General features: G+C 38.6%; 1 protein-coding gene across 2 annotated transcripts; it reads right to left on the reverse strand.

The window, feature by feature from the left end:
• Positions 1–726: 726 nt before the first annotated feature.
• On the reverse strand, positions 727–19,834 carry LOC134812932 (solute carrier family 22 member 16-like). 2 transcript variants are annotated; one of them, XM_063820540.1, is made up of 8 exons: positions 19,617–19,834; positions 19,240–19,342; positions 8,913–9,036; positions 8,130–8,336; positions 3,996–4,089; positions 2,035–2,188; positions 1,674–1,810; positions 727–1,467 (listed from the first exon to the last, which is right to left on the reverse strand). In XM_063820540.1, exons 5-8 carry the CDS (start codon positions 4,052–4,054, stop codon positions 867–869), a joined length of 951 nt encoding a protein of 316 aa, XP_063676610.1. In that variant the 5' UTR covers positions 4,055–4,089; positions 8,130–8,336; positions 8,913–9,036; positions 19,240–19,342; positions 19,617–19,834; the 3' UTR covers positions 727–866. The 2 variants fall into 2 exon arrangements, with proteins under 2 accessions (XP_063676610.1, XP_063676611.1); XM_063820541.1 differs by having other exon boundaries at positions 8,909–9,036.
• Between the last annotated feature and the right edge of the window lie 524 nt (positions 19,835–20,358).

Here is a 20,358-nt window from a genome sequence, read left to right on the forward strand (position 1 = left end):
TTTGTCAAGTTATAACACCTGACAAGATTCATAAAACGGTTCACCCCCCGTACTTGTAGGAAAAAGGTGGGCTTGTGAAGGACCTGAGATCGAAGAAAACAGAAACTGATGCAGTTCCGGTGTGAGTTGAATTTCGGGGCACGGTGTAAATATTTAAATATCTAAATACTTCACTTACCACTTCCACTTCCAGTCTTATTCAAAGAGTTCAATCTCCATGCTATCGAGAAAATCAAAACTTGAAAACAATAACGCATAACAAAAGCAGCTGTTGTTTGTCATTACTGTAACTCAAACTGTGTCAGAACTATTAGCATCTTCTAAATAATCATCCACAATGATGTTTGTTTGACATTATTTTGTAAAATAAGCGTTTGAGTAGCACTATAGTAGTTCGTTGATCATATGATGCGTCAAAGTTAGCACAAGTTAAACAGCAATGTTTTGTTCAATAACAAAGTTCATGAACTGAACATAGGTTGGCCGCGTGGTTAATATTTGTTTAAAATATACCGTGTCATATTACTTTTACACTTACAGATAACAGAGTTAAACTGAAATGATTCGAGTGGTTATAAGGTTATAGTACAAGAATTTACTCATACTGTACATTTTGTTTTTTACGGTGTATGTAAATTTTACATACACCGTAAAAAACAAAATCTGGTAAATTTAATAAAAATAAGATTCTTTTTTAAAAATTTCGGATTTTTTCAGTTCAGAGTTCGGTCGAATGATTTTACATCATCAAAAACAATCACAAATTTTTCAAAGAATCATAAAATGAGACTTAATCAGATTAATATAATAAATGTGAAGTTCAATCAATACTCTCCAATACTGGTAGTCTGAAAACGTTCTGTTAGCTAAATAGAGCTCTCTAGAGATTTGGAAAGATCTCTAGCTCTATATCTGTTGAGATGCCTCTGAATATCCTTAGTCTGATAAAGATCATGTAAAAGTTGTATGTCTTTTGTTTCCGGTAAAGTCCAGGCTGCGATGAAACAAGTAAGAAGCGCAGTCCCCACGGTAACCTGGGGTAAAGCATCTAAAATATCTGCGATGTAGTTGACATGTGGGGCCAATGTGGCCCCCAAACGGGACATTCCAAAACAAAGACCCACTACAAGGCCCCGGGCCGGAGTTGGGGCTAGCTCCACAGTTACAAGATACACCAGGGCAAACAGAGCACTGGTGACTATTTTACCAATCAACAACAGCACAAAGTCGGAGTATTTGTTGCGAGCGATAAGACCGAAGGAGGAGGCAGCAGCAGCGAGGGTTACAATAAATAGGGCGTGACGGCGGGAGAGGCAACGAGCTAGGACTATACTGAGTAGAAATCCGGTAAGGTTGCTTCCGGCTGATATGAGGATTAGGGTAGAAACCGGGACTCCTAGATCCTTGGGACTCTGCTTGAAGAAGGCTTCGTAGTAACTCAGATAGTATGCCACTGCTGTTATAAACCTGGGTAAAATTCCAGTAAGTTAAATTATTAGACTCTCGATTAAAACTTTCATTCATACTGAATTGCTTAGTTCGCACGTTTTGTAGATTTTTACTGCCTCTCTCTAATCTTTATCCGCTGATTCTGAGATCTGAACCTGAGTTCCTCCGATAATAAGCCAAAAGATATAAATCATTATGACAATATATCACTTATGATTTGTTACCAAATGTAGAGCAGTGAGAGGACGGACTGTCTGTATTTCTTGTATCGGGGACCTCTCAGCACATCTTGTAAACTTTGGGTAGACTGAGATCTGTGAAAACGGTCGTTGGGAACACTTGCCACTTCCATCTTGATTATCTGAGTTAATAACGGGGGATTATAAACTTTCTTCATTCCACAAAACTCACTGAAATTCATCAGTTTAAACTGTAACTGTAAGTATTAATACGAATAGGATAGTTAAGTTGAAATCGATCGCTTGGTTATACGAATCAAGTTATATCGTTTGAAGATGTCAGAAGAAACTGCAAATGACAGAGGAAAGTGCAAATCATGATACAGAGAAGTCTGCAGGTGCCAACCTTGGCGATAGATTTGATAAGGCTGCCATACTTCTCACGGTGGCGTTTTGTTGTACCACTGAAGGTCCACGCTGCACTCTCCACACCAAGACACAGGTTGGAGATGAGAAGGAGGAGAATTAACAGTGAGCTTATGAGGGCTTGTATCTGCCACCTGGGGGTGAGATATGAGCTGTCAAAATGTATACCTGGTATATTCTGAGAAGTGTTTACTAAGGGGTAACTAGGTAGGTAACCAGGTAGGTAACCAGGTAGGTAACTAGGTAGGTAACCAGGTAGGTAACTAGGTATGTAACTAGGTAGGTAGGTAGGTAGGTAACTAGGTAGGTAACTAGGTAACTAGGTAGGTAGGTAGGTAACTAGGTAGGTAACTAGGTAGGTAACTAGGTAGGTAACTAGGTATGTAACTAGGTAGGTAGGTAGGTAGGTAACTAGGTAGGTAGGTAGGCAGGTAACCAGGTAGGTAACTAGGTAGGTAACTAGGTAGGTAGGCAGGTAACCAGGTAGGTAACTAGGTAGGTAACTAGGTAGGTAACTAGGTAGGTAACTAGGTAGGTAACTAGGTAGGTAGGTAGGTAGGTAACTAGGTAGGTAGGTAGGTAGGTAGGTAGGTAACTAGGTAGGTAACTAGGTAGGTAACTAGGTAGGTAACTAGGTAGGTAGGTAGGTAGGTAACTAGGTAGGTAACTAGGTAGGTAACCAGGTAGGTAACTAGGTAGGTAGGTAGGTAGGTAACTAGGTAGGTAACTAGGTAGGTAACTAGGTAGGTAACTAGGTAGGTAACTAGGTAGGTAACTAGGTAGGTAACTAGGTAGGTAACTAGGTAGGTAGGTAGGTAGGTAACTAGGTAGGTAACTAGGTAGGTAACTAGGTAGGTAACTAGGTAGGTAGGTAGGTAGGTAGGTAGGTAGGTAACTAGGTAGGTAACTAGGTAGGTAACTAGGTAGGTAACTAGGTAGGTAACTAGGTAGGTAACTAGGTAGGTAACTAGGTAGGTAACTAGGTAGGTAGGTAGGTAACTAGGTAGGTAACTAGGTAGGTAACTAGGTAGGTAACTAGGTAGGTAGGTAGGTAGGTAACTAGGTAGGTAACTAGGTAGGTAACTAGGTAGGTAACTAGGTAGGTAACTAGGTAGGTAACTAGGTAGGTAACTAGGTAGGTAACTAGGTAGGTAGGTAGGTAGGTAACTAGGTAGGTAACTAGGTAGGTAACTAGGTAGGTAACTAGGTAGGTAACTAGGTAGGTAACCAGGTAGGTAACTAGGTAGGTAACTAGGTAGGTAGGTAGGTAGGTAACTAGGTAGGTAACCAGGTAGGTAACCAGGTAGGTAACCAGGTAGGTAACTAGGTAGGTAACTAGGTAGGTAGGTAGGTAGGTAACTAGGTAGGTAAGCAGGTAGGTAACTAGGTAGGTAGGTAGGTAGGTAACCAGGTAGGTAACTAGGTAGGTAACTAGGTAGGTAGGTAGGTAGGTAACTAGGTAAGGTAACTTAGGGGATGTATAAGTGTTCCTGCAAGTGATGTCAACTATGATGCAACGATTTAAAATTGGCCGTTTTTCAGAGGATTCTCAGAAAGTTGAGTCACTGTCAGTCACAATACACATCAAAATCAATCCAATCATTACCGGACCTGTTTGTGGGGAGTTCCGAGCCTTACACATACGACGTGGTCCTCTAATATGATTAACTAAGATCTCAACCGCCAATTCTAAACGGTGCACTATTATAGTTTGCACAAGATTTGTTGTGAATTGAACTATTGAACAATGAAGAAAGTTGTGTACTATAAGTATAATCAACGAACAGGATGCGTTAAATCTGAAGGAAAAAAAAGAAGTTAAATAACATGAACCAGCAAAAGATAATTCTACTTTAAACATCTTCCCCACTTAAAATACTTAAATATGCAAAATCATATCAGCTATCTGAGTATCAAAGTAAGATACATGTATTAGCTTACGTATGATGACGTAGGAGTCCGGCAAGGAGGAGCATTAGGACCATGGCAGGTCCCCACATAACAAAGTAGCTGAGAACACAGTAGCACCGTCTATCTGAATTGAACATGAGGAATACGGATATAATTCACGTAGCCATGTGTCTACGCGTACTGCATGACACTCTTGTTTCGGCGGTCGCGCGCTACTGCAAGCGAAAGGGCTCTGGTTAGAGCAACGGATATAAATAGAATGTTAAATTAAAATATAAAGCAACAGTTTGGTTAAATAATAATAATCTTTAGCAATATCCTTTAACGGTTGTCATTCACAAGTTCATACGAAAACAAACTTACTTAATTTCAAACCTGCAGCCATGTTCGAATTGTAAACGATGACTATTTAGAAGTCTGATCTACTGATCTGGTAGGTACCTTATCTGAAGCTGACCTAATTTGAACCACCCTTATTTGAGCAAAATGCCATCTACCCTCAATTATGACCAGGAAACGACCGAAATTTTGGTTCGGTTCGGGTTTCGACTGTTTTCGGCAAAAACTTTTTGGTTTGGTCGTTACCTAATCATAATTTTGTCTGCTCACATGATTACAGCTGCTCACTGTGTTCAATCCTTAGTTTCAATGAACGTTTTAAGTTCTCAATGGCACTAAAGTCTTGAATTAAATTCTTGGCACATGGTCCGCGGCGGTAACACGACTCCTGTCCGACAGCGACATCTGTCCGACAGCGAAATCTGTCCGACCCAGGGTACCAGAAAAAATGTCCGAAATTGTGATCTGATTTCAATACGACATATTTCCAATAGAAACATGATCTGAACTTTTACTTGCTAATTTGTATACGTAACATTTCCAATTTGAGATATGATCTGAGCCGTAGTTTACACCAGTACCATAGTTTATTTTCATTTGATGTCGATAAATTGGACAATAGTTTAAATTTATATAAATTTTATATAAATTAATTCAATAAAATACAATATCAAAGAATCAAATCTAAGGCATAGTCAAATTTCCAATAGCTTTTAGGAAATCCTTAAGGTTGCTGTAGTTGTTGTAATCATCTACAATTCTCTGAAGTTCACGAATCACTAGTTGTCGATCGTACGTAGGCAATCTCCGAGTTTGCGTCCAGGGATAAACTGAAGATTGCAGGTTGCGATAACTGATCTCCATACCGCTGTCTTACTCATGTAGGCTGTGTAGTGTGTCCTGTGATGTCATCGACACTCGACAGCTTGTTACAGCTTGTTAGTGTACAGCTAGCACGATCCTGTCCTCAAATAGTCAATCACGTATCGATGGATCAGATCTCAATGGGTCACATCAGCATTAGAACAATGGGAGCAACGTCACGAGATTACCCGTGAGCTTGTGAAATACGAATGTGAACCGAAATTACAATATGATCCGAAATTCGGACAGATGTCGCCAAAAACGACTCATGTCCGACAGTGACATCTGTCCGAAATCCCTAATTCGGCTGTCGGACAGATGTCGCTGTCAGACAGATGTCGCCCAATCGTCGGCGGCCGTTCTTTGCTACAATCTCACACAGTTTGGTCTTGTCATACGTTGTATGACCCGCCGCGCACGAAGTGCGCGGCTCCCCCTGTATCGTCAGGACGATAAAGGGGGACCATAGTGAAACGACCGTGGGGGTCGCAACGTGATACAAGTTTGGTCCGCCCAATTTCAAAATTAGGGCTAATAGTTATAAGGTTGCGTAATTGAGTTTAGCCGAAAACTGAGTTCAATTGTTTAAAAAATATAAAACTTAACTACAAATCACGGTCCATTTAGCTGTAGGAATATTCTACAGAATTAAAAAAACTTCTAAATTAATTAGCTCTTACCATGTTTGATGTTCGTGACGCGCGTTAGTCTTGGTCATATATGCACATGCATAGTTAAAACCTTCCTGTTTGTGTGATGATATCATGCTGATATCAATGTGCAATTACATTCCCCCCCCCCCCCCCCCCCGTATATTTAAACCAATCAATCATTTGTTTTTAATTTTGTACCGCCTCTAGCGGCTCTTACTAAATCGCTCGCCCAAAAATTTCACGTGACTTTGGTTTTTTTGGTTTTGCAGCCGTACAAAACGGTTTTACATAAACCCTAATCCCAACCCTAACCCTAACCATAACCCCGAAGCTATCCATAATCTTAACCACAACCCTAACCCTAACCCGAGCCCTAAATAATCGAATTCACGTTTTACTAGCGTGTCACGTGACCAAAACGGTTTTTGCCCATAACTCTCCAGGGAAGCATTTTAACCCTACGTCATGGGGGGTGATTCACTGATTCGGAATCAGCGTCCAAAAATACACCGATCCAGATCACGGTCATGCCTAAAGGGCCTTTTCACAAGAATTTTCTTAAAATTTGGGCGAGCGATTTAGTAGGAGCGGCCTCTAGCAGAAAAAATACTGCCCACCACACTTTGATGTTTATAGGTTACGTAATTAAACTTTGAATTACAACCTTGTACCTTTGAGACTGCAAGATGGATTGACGGATTGTTTAATGCGGGGAAATATACCATAACAAATATTATTTGTAGTGTTAAATCTGATTGGGGAATAGGGTAGCGCCCCAAATCAAGTCTAGATGTTATCTAACTTGATCATGATGGTATTAGTGTTGCATTAGCACCTTCGATTAGTTGGAGCGGCCCAGAGGTCTACAAATCCAATTCAATATTATACCTAAGCCGCTCTGTGTTGGTTTGAGACGACAACATCGATTAAGCTTGAGATTTTACCACGTCTTTCTGATTTCACACCGATCGAACCATGTGATCTATTTCAAAGCTCTTATACAGTCAATTTTGGGAGTGACCCCAGAAAATTGATTGCAGCCGTAGTCGCTCTTTCAGATTTTAATAAAGGAACGCTTGCACCTGAAACCAGATAGTAACTTTTATCTCTGAAGTTCCTTTTTCGTTTAGTTAAGTCTAAATGCCTGCACTTTTATGGGAATTGGGAATGAGAGTCATTCATTAATTTGTCTGTTGTGAACGCGTTTTACGAATTGAATATCGAGTTAAACTTTACCATTTAAAAGTTCTACAATTGCGATATTCTTGTATTTTCTTTAATCTTTACGGGATATTATTTGATATAATAGTAACCACTTTATTACAATCTAACCATCGACTGCGTTTAAAAGACTTCACACCGGAAGATGTAAATACTCGATTGATTCTCAGCAACAGCATTACACTATTACAATATACTTTTCAAAATCTCTTTGCCGCATGTATTGGACGTCAGCTTGCAAAGGTTTTGTAGTTGAAATTTCCTGGGGGTCGAAGCTTATAGTGAGACTCTTCGCCCAAATACCCAGATTTATTGTACCGCCATACTTTGAGACATAGTTTTATAATAGTATCAATATCATCCCAATAAATTCCAACTTCAGGAATAAGGTACAATATAAACGATAGGCGTAGAAATTTCAACTACAAAAATGTTCACGATTGTCAATGTCACTTATTATATAGTTGCATAAAAGTCACTTTAATTCAACCGAATTATTTCTTTCTAGGCGTCCGTAGTTCTGAGGAATTCTGAAGACACTACACTACTACTAGTAGTAGTACTAGTACCACGTGTGCATTACTATTAAAAATGGTCCGAATTATGCATGTCTCAATCTAGATTGAAATTTGAACATTGTGCAAGAGTTGCAATATCCTACATTGCAGTTCATGGTCATGCGAATAGCGGAATAATAATATCCAATAAGGATTAATGGAACATACCGACTCCGACTGGGTTTAGAGTTATTTCAGGATTATTTGTCACCAACCTTGGAAGATTCTACCCCTGTTATTGTTATTATGAAGGGAGGTTGTCAATGAATGCAACGGCATCAACTTCTCGTGACTCATCACCATTGATGTCACTATTTACCCTATTTACTTTATCAGCTCGATGTATTCCAGTTTAAATTTGTTCGACTTCATGATCACCATTAAATTTGAAACCACCCCTAGTTATATTTTCATTTTTATGAAAGGTAATTACTAATTAAACGTTATTGCAAAAAAATGTTTCGAGGCCACATCAAATAGTTCCTCGAAATAAAGTTTCGTCAAAGTAACTTTCTCCAAAGAAGTCTCACCTGGTCTAGAATATTCGATGGAGATGATGAAGGAGTGAATGTAATAGCCTCCAAAAAACACCCCATCGAAGAACCGTCCCAGTAAATATATCTCAATGAGAGGAGTAAATACAGTGAGGAGGGAGGAGATAAGAGCACCAACTAGTGACACCACCACCGTGAACCTTCTTCCTTTCGTGTCCGATAGTATCCCCAGCAAACATCCTCCTGTACGTTTTGAATATCAAGATTTAGGGCTACCCAATAACTTGACGGGAGTATTTTCAATTTGAATATGAAATCGAGGAAATGCAACCTCACACGGAGCATGCGTTAAGGGGTCAGAATGAAAATGGTTGTGTTATAGACCCACAAATTCATAGTAAATTCATAGTATTAATTCATAGTAACCCTCAATATTAGGCTGATGTGAAATCAGATTAAAGTGGTGCAGCGCATGTGTGCAAGCAAATTAATCAATGATTTTTACCGTACAGAGGTGAGGATAGTTCATTATGAATATAAGTCACGTGTTTCTATAGCTGACATGATTAAATGTGTTTAATAGATCTGTACCGGTACAATCATTCTGCGGTAAACTAACCCAGCAGACTACTGCTGTTCTTTGATGAATATTATTAATACCGCTTATAATGTGATCTCATGTAAATGGTACCAGAAATATCAAATAAATCTTTGCAGATTTTTTGAATTTTATTTGCGACTAGACGCTTACGACTCTTTTAATGATGTGACGTAAGCATTTACAGATAATACTAAGTGCAAATGTTAAATCTTACCAACCGAATGAAGCACCAAGGAAGAAACATGAGCTTGCTAGTGGAAGGTTCAAGTCGAAGTGATCATCTTTACATACCAGCTTGAAGTAAACCAAAAAGTAGTTCTCGCTCCCGTTTTCTAACTTTACCTAAATTTATAAAATAATTTTACTTACAAATTTCATCAATCTTTATTTTAATTTTGCTGAAGTTGGCTCTTAATTGCACCATTATACAAAACAGGTAAGCAATTAAGAACGATATAAAGTCTCATGCTTTTAGCACTTGTCTGTAAAACTTGCCCAGTCAAGTGTCAACCAATAACCATCCAATCAAATATCACGGCAAAGACACGTGTAACCCTTCATTATCATGTGCTTCATCCCACGAAGTCAAATTATGATATTTTATTTTAAGTGTATTTCTCGCAAACTTTAATATAAATACTGATCTCATTAATATAACATTGCCGAGATTTAAAAGTCACAGGTAAACAAGCTGATTGTTAATTCTCGTCACGCTCATGTCGCTCATGTCGCTCATGTCGCCGAATGTTTGACATTTATTTGCTTTTAAGGATGAGTAACTCATTTTTCAAGCAAACTCTCTTACCAACGATACCTAACTAGGGGACCTTCCGAATACGAATCATTCATATTCTTCCAGGTCCATTAAGATATCGAATATATAAACATTCGAACAACAATTTGGTGCGTTTACAAATCTAATATTCAACTGTTTCCGAAAAGGGAGCTTTAATTTTTGTGGTGCAGTTGTCATGTATTAAACTGTCAGGTTAAATTGTAATTTAGTAAACACGAAAACTCTTGTACGGCACGACAATAAATCATGAGCAAATTCAAATTTTAAGGTGTTTCTACTTACTGCATATATAATCATAACTTGGTACTACTATGTTTGGTATACTCGATAATAATGATGAAGGCGTTTCCATATAAAAACAGTTTGATATTTAATTTAAGTCTTCTTTTGATTGGTCGGCGTCGACAGTAAGCCTTCCTTAGTCCTTACGGTGGACTTTCTCCAACTCCTGCTGCCGGAGAGAGAGAGACTCCCAAATTTTATACCATAAATATATTAAACATAGATATGTCTTGAAGTTCTGTTACCACCGCCACTGGTGCAACCCCGCCGGGTTAACGACGGAGAGACAGGGACTTCCAGGGGAGGTCATGGCCTACTACGTGCAACTCCTAGGAGTATGCAATGTTCCTGTAACGTCACTGTAGGCCGCTCTTCTATCGTTGTTTTGAGTGTCCGATCCAAAACCAAATCCTAGGGTACACGAGACGTGGAAGCCTGTGAGCGTGTTAGAGTCTGTTAAGTGTTAGAGTCCTAGGGTTACACGAGACGTGGTACTGGTAGCCTGTGAGCGTGTTAAATCCTGGGGTAACACGAGACATGGTAGCCTGTGAGCGTGTAGACCGCTCCTCTATCGTTGTTTTGAGTGTCCGATCCAAAACCAAATCCTGGGGTTACACGTCATGTGGGAGCCTGTGAGCGTGTTATAGTTTCCTGCGGAAGGTGTTATTTGCCTGTGGGAAAAGTGGTTATGCTGCGGTTCTAAGGTTAGTAGAGGCTATTAGAGCCTTTCCTTTGTTGTAGAGATGGCTAGTCCCTTCCTTTGCATAGGTTAGAAACACCCATGCACCTCCCGTTCGAGCCACCCACCCCACACCGCGTGGAGGTTCGGTGAGGTTTTTCGTGGGGCATTTAATTTAAGTATTTAGTAGTCATATATTTGTTCGGTATTGTGGATCAGAAAAGTCGCTCCAGTCATACATTTAAGGAGGCATACACCAAACCTGTCCAGACCAAATGACCTCATAGGCAGTTCAGTGACCTTCTAGCGCACCGTTTCCACACCAAAAAAAATTATTTTGAGAATACCTATTTTTGTAATCGAGTATTTCCTGGTTAAGAGTGCAATTTTCGGAAAAAATAATTTTTTGGTTGAGACGCTATAAGTTAATCATTTCTTGAGGTATCGGGTTGAAATTTTGCTCGCCGTTTATTCACATCTATTTCAAGGTGTGTGTAAAATCTTGATATCGTATCTAAAAAGGCTGGTGTGTTATAAATTTTTTTCCCTACTCTTGCCGAAGGCAAAAAGATCGTAGGAAATAAGTAATCGGGTTTGGATATATAAAGTGGCCCGTTGGACCTGCGATGACGACAAAAGTCTGCTCCTTCGCAATATAGACCACTCCCCTATAATTAAGTGTATAGGAAGCATCTGTTATGCTGCGCGCGACGCTAGCCATGTGTTAATTAATTGCAGTGAAATTCCTCCTTCGCAAAGTTATTTTCCGCAATTTTCTGGATTCATTTATTGTTGATGCGCGGCGCTGCATTGGTCAAATAAATCGTCAATTTTTACCATGCACGAATCCCACTTATTTATAAAAAACATAGTATGTAAATATGGTGCACTTTTTTTCCAGTCACACTTTTCACTCAAAAGAATTAATGGTACATGGTAGGGAAAATTGATCGTGCGTGGTTTAACCGCGGCGAAATTCTTGTTAAAGTCAAAAAGCTAAAATTGTCCTTTTCAGGCTTATCTTAACAAAAAGTCAGTCAGGGAAGATCGGATTGATTTGATGCTCGACATCAAATTGTTCTCTGAATTCTGGCGCAGTTTTTGATGCCCTCAAAAATGTTTTTACTCATTTATCTTCAGATCTATTGGACCTCAAAGCCAAACAACAAATTTAGGCACATTTTTCGTTTTTAATATTTACTGATTTTTCTAAAATTTTGATAGGAATGTGCTAGTGACTTTTGAAGGGTGCAAAATAACCGCAACTAACACATTTATATATGAGTTATGAACAACAAAACACCCTAAAATGCTTCCCTTTGAAGTTATGGGAGAAAATGTGATTTTTTATCTGCAAAGCTTTTTTTCCCGAAAATTGCACTCTTAACCAGGAAATGCTCGATTACAAAAAATAGGTATTCTCAAAATGATTTTTTTTGGTGTGGAAACGGTGCGCTAGAAGATCACTGAACTGCCTATGAGGTCATTTGGTCTGGACGGCATAAACCACTGTTTTGGTGTATGCCCCCTTAAGTTTTAATCTGGACCCGTGGTGAGCTACAAGTTTGATTAATGAACAAATACCCGTCCAGCAAGTGCAACTAATCATTTGAACAAGGTTAGCTTATAAAGTTCAACTATTTCATCAACATTCAGCTACAATCTACATGGACACCCTTCCTCTCCCATTTATTACAGTATTCCAACATTGTCATTATATCTGTGTTAGCACAACTCGTGTTAACATTGTTTACATTGTGTTTTACAATTTTATCAGTGTCGGTTGCTGTATCACCCGGTTAAATTAAAGGATGAGGGGACCTTAGAATTTACTTCCAAATATTCGCGTTTAAGTCCTGTGAAAGTGTGTAGAATCAAAAAATACGCCGGACTGTGAAATCGATAATTCGTGCAATATCACGCCGCGCTCCTATTGGCTGATAGCAATTTTGGGCTGTGACGTCACTTATGTGTTAAGACCAACGTGCGCGCGCACCCTTCGCTTGTGTCAGCATTTTGTTCTGTGCTGTTTTAATTACGTCGCGTCGTGTTACCTTTGGCGTTTGCGAGAGCGGTATCTTTGGTTGCACTGAATTAGTCAAGATCTAAGTTACGAATAATTCTCCTTGATACTGATAGTTAAATGTAACTCAGAAAGGCTTTCTTGTAGTTGTAGTAGGTATTTCTATTTATAAATAGCTAAGATAAGTAGCATCCGCTAACTAAACCACAAACTGCTATTTTGTTTTGACTTGTTTGAAACCCGATATGGACACAATTAAAAATCGGCATATTTCTTCATACAAGAATAAAGATCTAAAAATCGATTGAATGTATGATGTAGTAGAAGACATTTTACTAGCTGGCCCTTGGCGCCTCTAGTCCTATCTGAGTGCGCACGTGCGGTTTGACAATGCGGCGTGTACCAGCCTTTAGTTGTACACTCATTTATAATTTACCGTTTTAGTTTGCTGTGACTTGAGTGTAAAGCGTAACGAATGTGGATGTGTTCGTCTGCTATGCTTGGTATAATATTGCTTGGTGTGATAGTTGCAAATCTTGCTTACGTTATAAGTAGTGTCACATAGTGAGTTAGAACTTAAAAGCTTGGTGCTTGGTGCTTGTCCGACTGGATTGAAGACATGCATTTCATACCTACCCGATCCATTTTTATTAGGACCGTGTTGTGTTGATATGACATGTTGATATATCAACTGTGGTACGATACAGGGAGTTGCTAGGTGTTACGTTGGGAGCTATAACTATACATAATTTACATGCCTTTCTGTGTGACTTCAATCTTATTTCAGGTGTATCTCGGCTCATGGTTATCGTAGGGTGATAATTCTTTTTTCAACCGGTCATAAAAAGTCTCCTCTCCATTGGTTATAGGCTCGTTAGTATCGTAAATTGTTAATGTATTTTTAATTAGTAATTTAGTCGGCCCGCACGCTCATTTTACCTGTATTTCTATATGCGCGGATCAGAGCAACTCACATAATTGACGTCACAGGTTCAAATTGTTTTGGCGGGATATCTCGGCGCGCGAATGAAATACAACTTTGCGGATTTCACTAAAGTGGTTTATACGATTAATGTAATAAAAGGATTTGCACGAGAAAAAAACTTTTTCTAAGGTCCCCTCATCCTTTAATGATACTGTCACTGAATTTGGCCACATCTGTTTTGAGGATGAAACGAAAAATCCTGCTTTTGTGGAATTTATCCAGATGTGAAAATGTTTCGAAAATATCCGTTTGAGGTATTTTTATTTGTTAACTTCCAAGGGACGCATATTAATTCATAAATCAAGCTTGAAATAGTTTATTGTTTTTCTACATCTCTATATTTATGACTAATAATCTGAAAACAATAAGCAATAACCATACTGTTCGGTGAAAAACTTAAATAAACTTATAGATACCCCAATTCCTAAATATAATAATAGCTATGATAATATCCATCAAAATTGATTGGATTCTAATTTTTTATGAATCAACTATACTAGTTATTTACCTTGATACTATTATCGGAAAATTGATGACACATTTTGATAAGACCTTAAGTTTTTAACATTTGTTTATCAAATTAATTAATGTTCCGTTGTCTTGTAATCAGGAACTTTTCCTCTTTTTACTACTGCAACCATCCCGCATTGCCGTCTTCTTCCCTGCTTTCCCGAAAATTTCCCGCTTCTTCCTTCCATCACTGCTCCCGTTCCTTCCCATACACTGCCTCCTACATTTCCTCTTACAATTACAACCGTCAGTTTTTGAGCAGTCCACATAGCAGCCCTCCCAACAGGACACTTCCTTGGGTAGGTTGGTGAGGACTCCGACTTGGCGCTTTTCAACCTGACAAATCTCCTTAGTTCCTTTCTCCGTCTCACAGCTCAGTCCACATTTCTCACCAAATGGACAGCAAGGAGCTAGCCCGATTGTCCTTTGAATCTGTTCCCATTTTCTACTGATGGTTGCATTAAGAGGTATTTTATCTTCGCACCCTGCTGGCATGTTGACATCCCCCTTAAAATCACAAACTACCTCCCCACCAACTGTACCCATCTTGGAGTCATCGTAAGGACAGGAGCAAGTGAAATCCTCAACAGGTCGGCCTAGATCCTTTCTCAGTTCGCCTCTGAAGCAGGAGGGAAAATAAGGAGGGTCCATAGTCACGTGATACTTATACCTCCCGCTGTCGTCGTATCTCCCACCACACTTGTCCAGATCTATCCGAGTCAGCTGTCGACCATTCTCTGCGATAGGACCAAATATCGGTATCCCGTCCAGAGCTACCCCGTATATAGGGGATTCCCCTCCACAAACAGGCATCTGTACACAGGGAGAATATTGGCGGTAGTGGTAGGTGTTATCCGGAGCTGTGGTACCCCTACACACATCAAACTCCTCACGTTCAGAAGCGTAGAAACAACCTTTACCAGTCTGCCACCAGCTGTAAATATAGGCTCCTGACACTGAAATTCCAATAGGACCCGAGGGTAGACAGGTCAACTCCTTCCCTTCAGCTCTCATTATGGGTTCTTTGAACATTGTGTAAGAGTTCCAGCTCTCCCGAACGGGGTCGGCAAATCTTCCAAAAGCGTGTGATGGCACACCGTTCGTAGTCACTGTTACCGAGCCATCTTCGTTGTCAACAGCGAACAGCTGACTTTGTAATTTGGCCCCGCTTGGAGATGTCTTAGGAACAAAACTTGCAAGTTCTTTGTCAGTGAGGCTCAGTGCTGGCCCTAGTAGAGAAAGCAGGGTAAGACAAACAACCAGCAACATATTTCTAAAAATATGAGGCTACTTCCGGTCTGAGTAGACAGCAGCACCAAATGTTTGTGCCACGTGACCGTGACTGTATTGGGCTATGCCACGTCAGGCGGGAGTGACGATGCGGTGAATTTGGTAGGTGTCAGGGATTACTGGGCTACTCTTGTAATATTATAGTACTAACCGGTTGCATTTGCCATCATTATTCGACTGAAATTCCGAAATCAGTCACCACTCCTGTTACCTTACTCGGGAATATTATAGCGGGTTAATTTATGACTGGGAAAATTAATGACCGGGAAAAATATGGCGGAATTTTCCAAAACCCACCAAGCATCAAAATGTATTACTATTAGTTTACCTTACTCGGGAACATTATAGCGGGTTAATTTATGACTGGGAAAATTAATGACCGGGAAAAATATGGCGGAATTTTCCAAAAACCACCACTTTATCCCAGTCATAATATTCCCGAGTAAGGTAATTCCACTTAAAGGTAGCAATCTCGATTATTAAAGAGCTGTTCTCGAGTCTCCAATTTAACTTCAATATCCCGATTTAAGCGTGGATTTCAGCATGTTTGACAGTTGACGTTAAATATTAAAAAACTGACTTTCATAACACCTTTATTCGTGGGCATTTTCAATTCTTGTCGAAGCCAAAACTATTCGAGGAAAGCTTTTGCATACGATGGGTCACAAATTCTATCAATCATTCGCCCAATTAAAATGTTCCACCCTATTTATATGTCACGTACCCCCACCTAGTGAGACAGAAAAATAGCAAAGTAGTGCAATAGTGGCCCACTTCATTCGTATATGGATTTCAACTCATCATTTCAATAATTCAGCAGAATTATTTGGTTCATTTACTGCAAGTGCAAACATTTAACTTAATACGATAACCAGACAGTTTGAATTCGAGGTGTAATCATTTTTAAAAGTGTATCATTTCAAGAGAAGCATCCAATATAATAGTCATAACTCTATTAGGGTTATGTTTTCGAACAATTTCACGTTAAAATACCGGTGACTATTGTTTAAGTGACCGTCTGGTTTCCCCAGAACCGAGTAGTAGCCTAGTCTAAGTTAATTTGGTTTGGACACATAGTAAGACAGCACAAATATAGGTGAATTCTTCGTATATTTACATCACTAGCCTATAAAAATAAAATTAGGTTAGACTAATGAAAGCAATTTAAAAGTTAACAACTTGAAAATTTAAAACAGATTTTAATCTGAAACTTTATTAAAGAGCTCAATGTGCTAGGTAGAATGGACAACAGAGCATAACAGATTATTCAGCGAGTAACTACAATCCTATTTAACCCAAAAATATTAGTTCTAAATTTTGAAATAAGAATGCTCTCTTCTCTATCAAGTGCTGTTGGTCGGACTTTTCTTACTACACCTAATTTAAAAACTCCCATAGTGAAATCAGATTTATGCGCTAGAAAACAATGCATGGAAAGTGCCGACTTCTCAAATGACAATTCATTATCAATTTTGAACTTGTTTCTGTGTCCATTCATTCTGATATGAAATGGAGAAACCGTTTGGCCGAAATAGGTATCGTCTTTTAGGCTCTGGGGAAGTTTATTACAAATTTGGCATTGGGCGACATAAATTATATTGCTGTCCTTACATGTCAACCGGAAATCCAGAGTTAAATCCAAACCATTGACAGTGATAACTTCGTTGGAGTTGAACAGTTGGGGACAGGTTGCACAGCCTCTCCCGCCACAGTTTTGGCTGACGGTGAAAGAATCCGTTTCGGAGCACGAACTGAGTTTTCTATTGCGCACTACTGTGTTGCCTAGTCTAAGTTAGGTAGTTGATCAGTGGGATCCATACTTTTTATAGAACCATACGGCGGGTAATTTATTGGTGATTAAGTTTTCAGAGCTTCTTCCTTCTCAGCAATATAAAAAGCCTTCATATCAAAGATTTTATATGACTATGAGCTGCAGCCTGCATATTCGTTGGTTTTGTCTTTTATCCTTATGTAGGGTGAATCTTATGTTAAAAGTGAAATTTTGTTCTTTTATTTATACTTTATTTTATATTCAGTTTGCTTATGTTTTTACAGAATATAAAATCCGTAAAATTATCTTTGTTAAATTATCATTACTAGTTGCGTCACTGCTGACCATTGGCATTAGGTTATTGGCATTAGGTTATTTAATTCATGCTTTCTGGTGAACGCTGATAACAATTGTTGCCGTTGACATGATCAATGGTCATCCAACTGAATTGAACAGTAATTCCCCCTGGCAACAGTTCCCCCTGGCAACAGTTCCCCCTGGAAAGCCAGGAGGATACGACCCCTGATACGTCAGATTCTGGGCAGCTCTCGCAATATTGTGGTATTAACCGATAGCTCTAGCCATCAATATTCCGCTCAAATTATGACATAACTCCTGTCAATTCGATTTAAAATTATCAACCTGATTATTAAAGAAGGCTCTTCTCAAGTCTCCGAGTTAACTTAAATATCACAATTTAGGGGTGCGACAAATTTTTGCACTTTAGCATGGATTTCAACTCATCATTTCAATAATTCAGCAGAATTATTTGATTCATTTACTGCAAGTGCAAGTGCAAACATTTAACTTAATACGATAACCAGACAGTTTGAATTCGTCTCGAGGTGTAATCATTTTTTAAAGTGTATCAATTCAAGAGAAGCATCCAATATAATAGTCATAACTCTATTAGGGTTATGTTTTCGAACAATTTCACGTTAAAATCCCGGTGACTATATTGTTAAAGTGACCGTCTGGTTTCCCCAGAACCGAGTAGTAGCCTAGTTTAAGTTAGGTAGTTGATCAGTGGGATCCATACTTTTTATAGAACCATACGGCGGGTAATTTCATGGTGATTAAGTTTTCAGAGCTTCTTCCTTCTCAGCAATATAAAAAGCATTCATATCAAAGATTTTATATGACTATGAGCTGCAGCCTGCATATTCGTTGGTTTTGTCTTTTATCCTTATGTAGGGTGAATCTTATGTTAAAAGTGAAATTTTGTTCTTTTATTTATACTTTATTTTATATTCAGTTTGCTTATGTTTTTACAGAATATAAAATCCGTAAAATTATCTTTGTTAAATTATCATTACTAGTTGCGTCACTGCTGACCATTGGCATTAGGTTATTTTATTCATGCTTTCTGGTGAACGCTGATAATAATCGTTGCCGTTGACATGATCAATGGTCATCGAACTGAATTTCCCATTATTTGCGACAAATTTTATGTATAGTTTAATGTATAGTTTGTTAAAAATCGCGGTATCGCGAATTTTGGCCAAAATAATCGCGAAATCCTATTGTCCCTGAACCAGGAGGTTACGACCTCTGATACGACAGATTCTGGGCAGCTCTCGCAATATTGTGGTATTAACCGATAGCTCTAGCCATCAATATTCCGCTCAAATTATGACATAACTCCTGTCAATTCGATTTAAAATTATCAACCTGATTATTAAAGAAGGCTCTTCTCAAGTCTCCGAGTTAACTTAAATATCACAATTTAGGGGTGCGACAAATTCTTGCACTTTAGCATTTGACAGTTGACGTTAAATATCGAAACCTGACTATTAAACCCGACACTATCAACTATGAAATGAAATCGACACTGCATGAGAGCTGATAATTTGCCGATATTTCCCGCAAGGGAAGCGAGGGTATTATTAGAATGAAGGTATGATTTAGTCCGATGATAGAAATTGATATTGACCGAAATTAAAAAGTAGTCATATCCTTGACAATAACTATAAGTTCATACTCATGGTGGAATATTTTTGGGAACAAATTTGAACGGACTTTGACTTGAACGGACTATAAACAAACAGACTTTATTTGAACGGACATTAAAAATGAACGATAGGGCCTCCAGAGTTAATTTAATGTTCGTTCAAATTATAAAGTCCGGTAAGGTAAGCAAAATGCGTTAACAAAATGTCAAAGATGACAAGAATGGTAGTGGTGTAAATCGAAATGATTATCAACTAACCCCATCCAGAATGGTTCCATTATCGCAGGGAATGAAGTATTTCGAGACATCTTTTCGGCTCTGACAGTTAACAAAACCTTTTTCGCACCACCAATCAGGTTGCCTAAAAGATCACTGTATAAATATTAATATTTAATTAACAAGGATCAAATAGAAAATTGTTTTTCTCACATTCAGACAAGCCTGATATTTACGTGCTTGTTCGTGCCACACCATCCACATACGAGTCCAGTGGATACATGTTCAGCATAACAATGTAACCAAAGGTTAAATAGATTATCAACCAAATTAAGATAAGATTCGACACTGCAGCATTCAACAACTACATCTGCCGCTAAAAATTATTTTAAAATAAAGTTAACCGATTGATTACTTACCTCGAAAAGATCACGTCCAATAGTGTCCTTGAGGACCCGACCAAACCAACAAGGAGATTAAGGAAATGTAAACGCCACTGAAATCGTCTTACTTGCACTGAGTCTATTATCTGAGTTAAATTTTAATCAAAACGATTTTATCACCCCTTGTTCATTAGTTCAAAGACAAAAGCTTCCGTCTCTGAATACCTTTGAGAGGTGAAATGAGATCACGGATAATAATGGTGAACTGTCTAAGAAAGTATGTTGCCAAGGATACCTAATATTTCAAACCGTTTCAATAAATTGCAGCATGCTATTCTTGTTTCTGACCCAATCAAAATCACGTTAGGTAGAATTCGAAGTGAGGAGGAAAATAATTAACAAATGAGAGTTAGGAAATCGTACAAGAGTGTAATATAAGACTCTTTATCAGTTGAGCCTAAGGTCGCACCATGCCGGTCGAATTCCCGATAAATATTGAACAACTTATGAAATTAAACGGGCATGGACGTATGACCTAGCGTGGTTTTCCCAGTGACCAAATTCAGTATTTTATTCAGAAATATGATGTTACCAAGTTAACACGTACCATGCAATGTTACTTTTATTTACGTGTCAGTTAAGGTGGGATAACTTTATATTTATAAAACAATCAAATTCCTTAAAATTTATTTTTGACAATCCGAACGAAAGTTTATTTGATATGATTTTGTGGGTCTTTGTAATGAACTGATCGAACACTTTAAAATCAGATTACTGC

This window comes from Bolinopsis microptera, chromosome 3 (assembly GCF_026151205.1).
Source record: "Bolinopsis microptera isolate Bmic1 chromosome 3, MBARI_Bmic_1.0, whole genome shotgun sequence".
Lineage (NCBI taxonomy): Eukaryota > Metazoa > Ctenophora > Tentaculata > Lobata > Bolinopsidae > Bolinopsis > Bolinopsis microptera.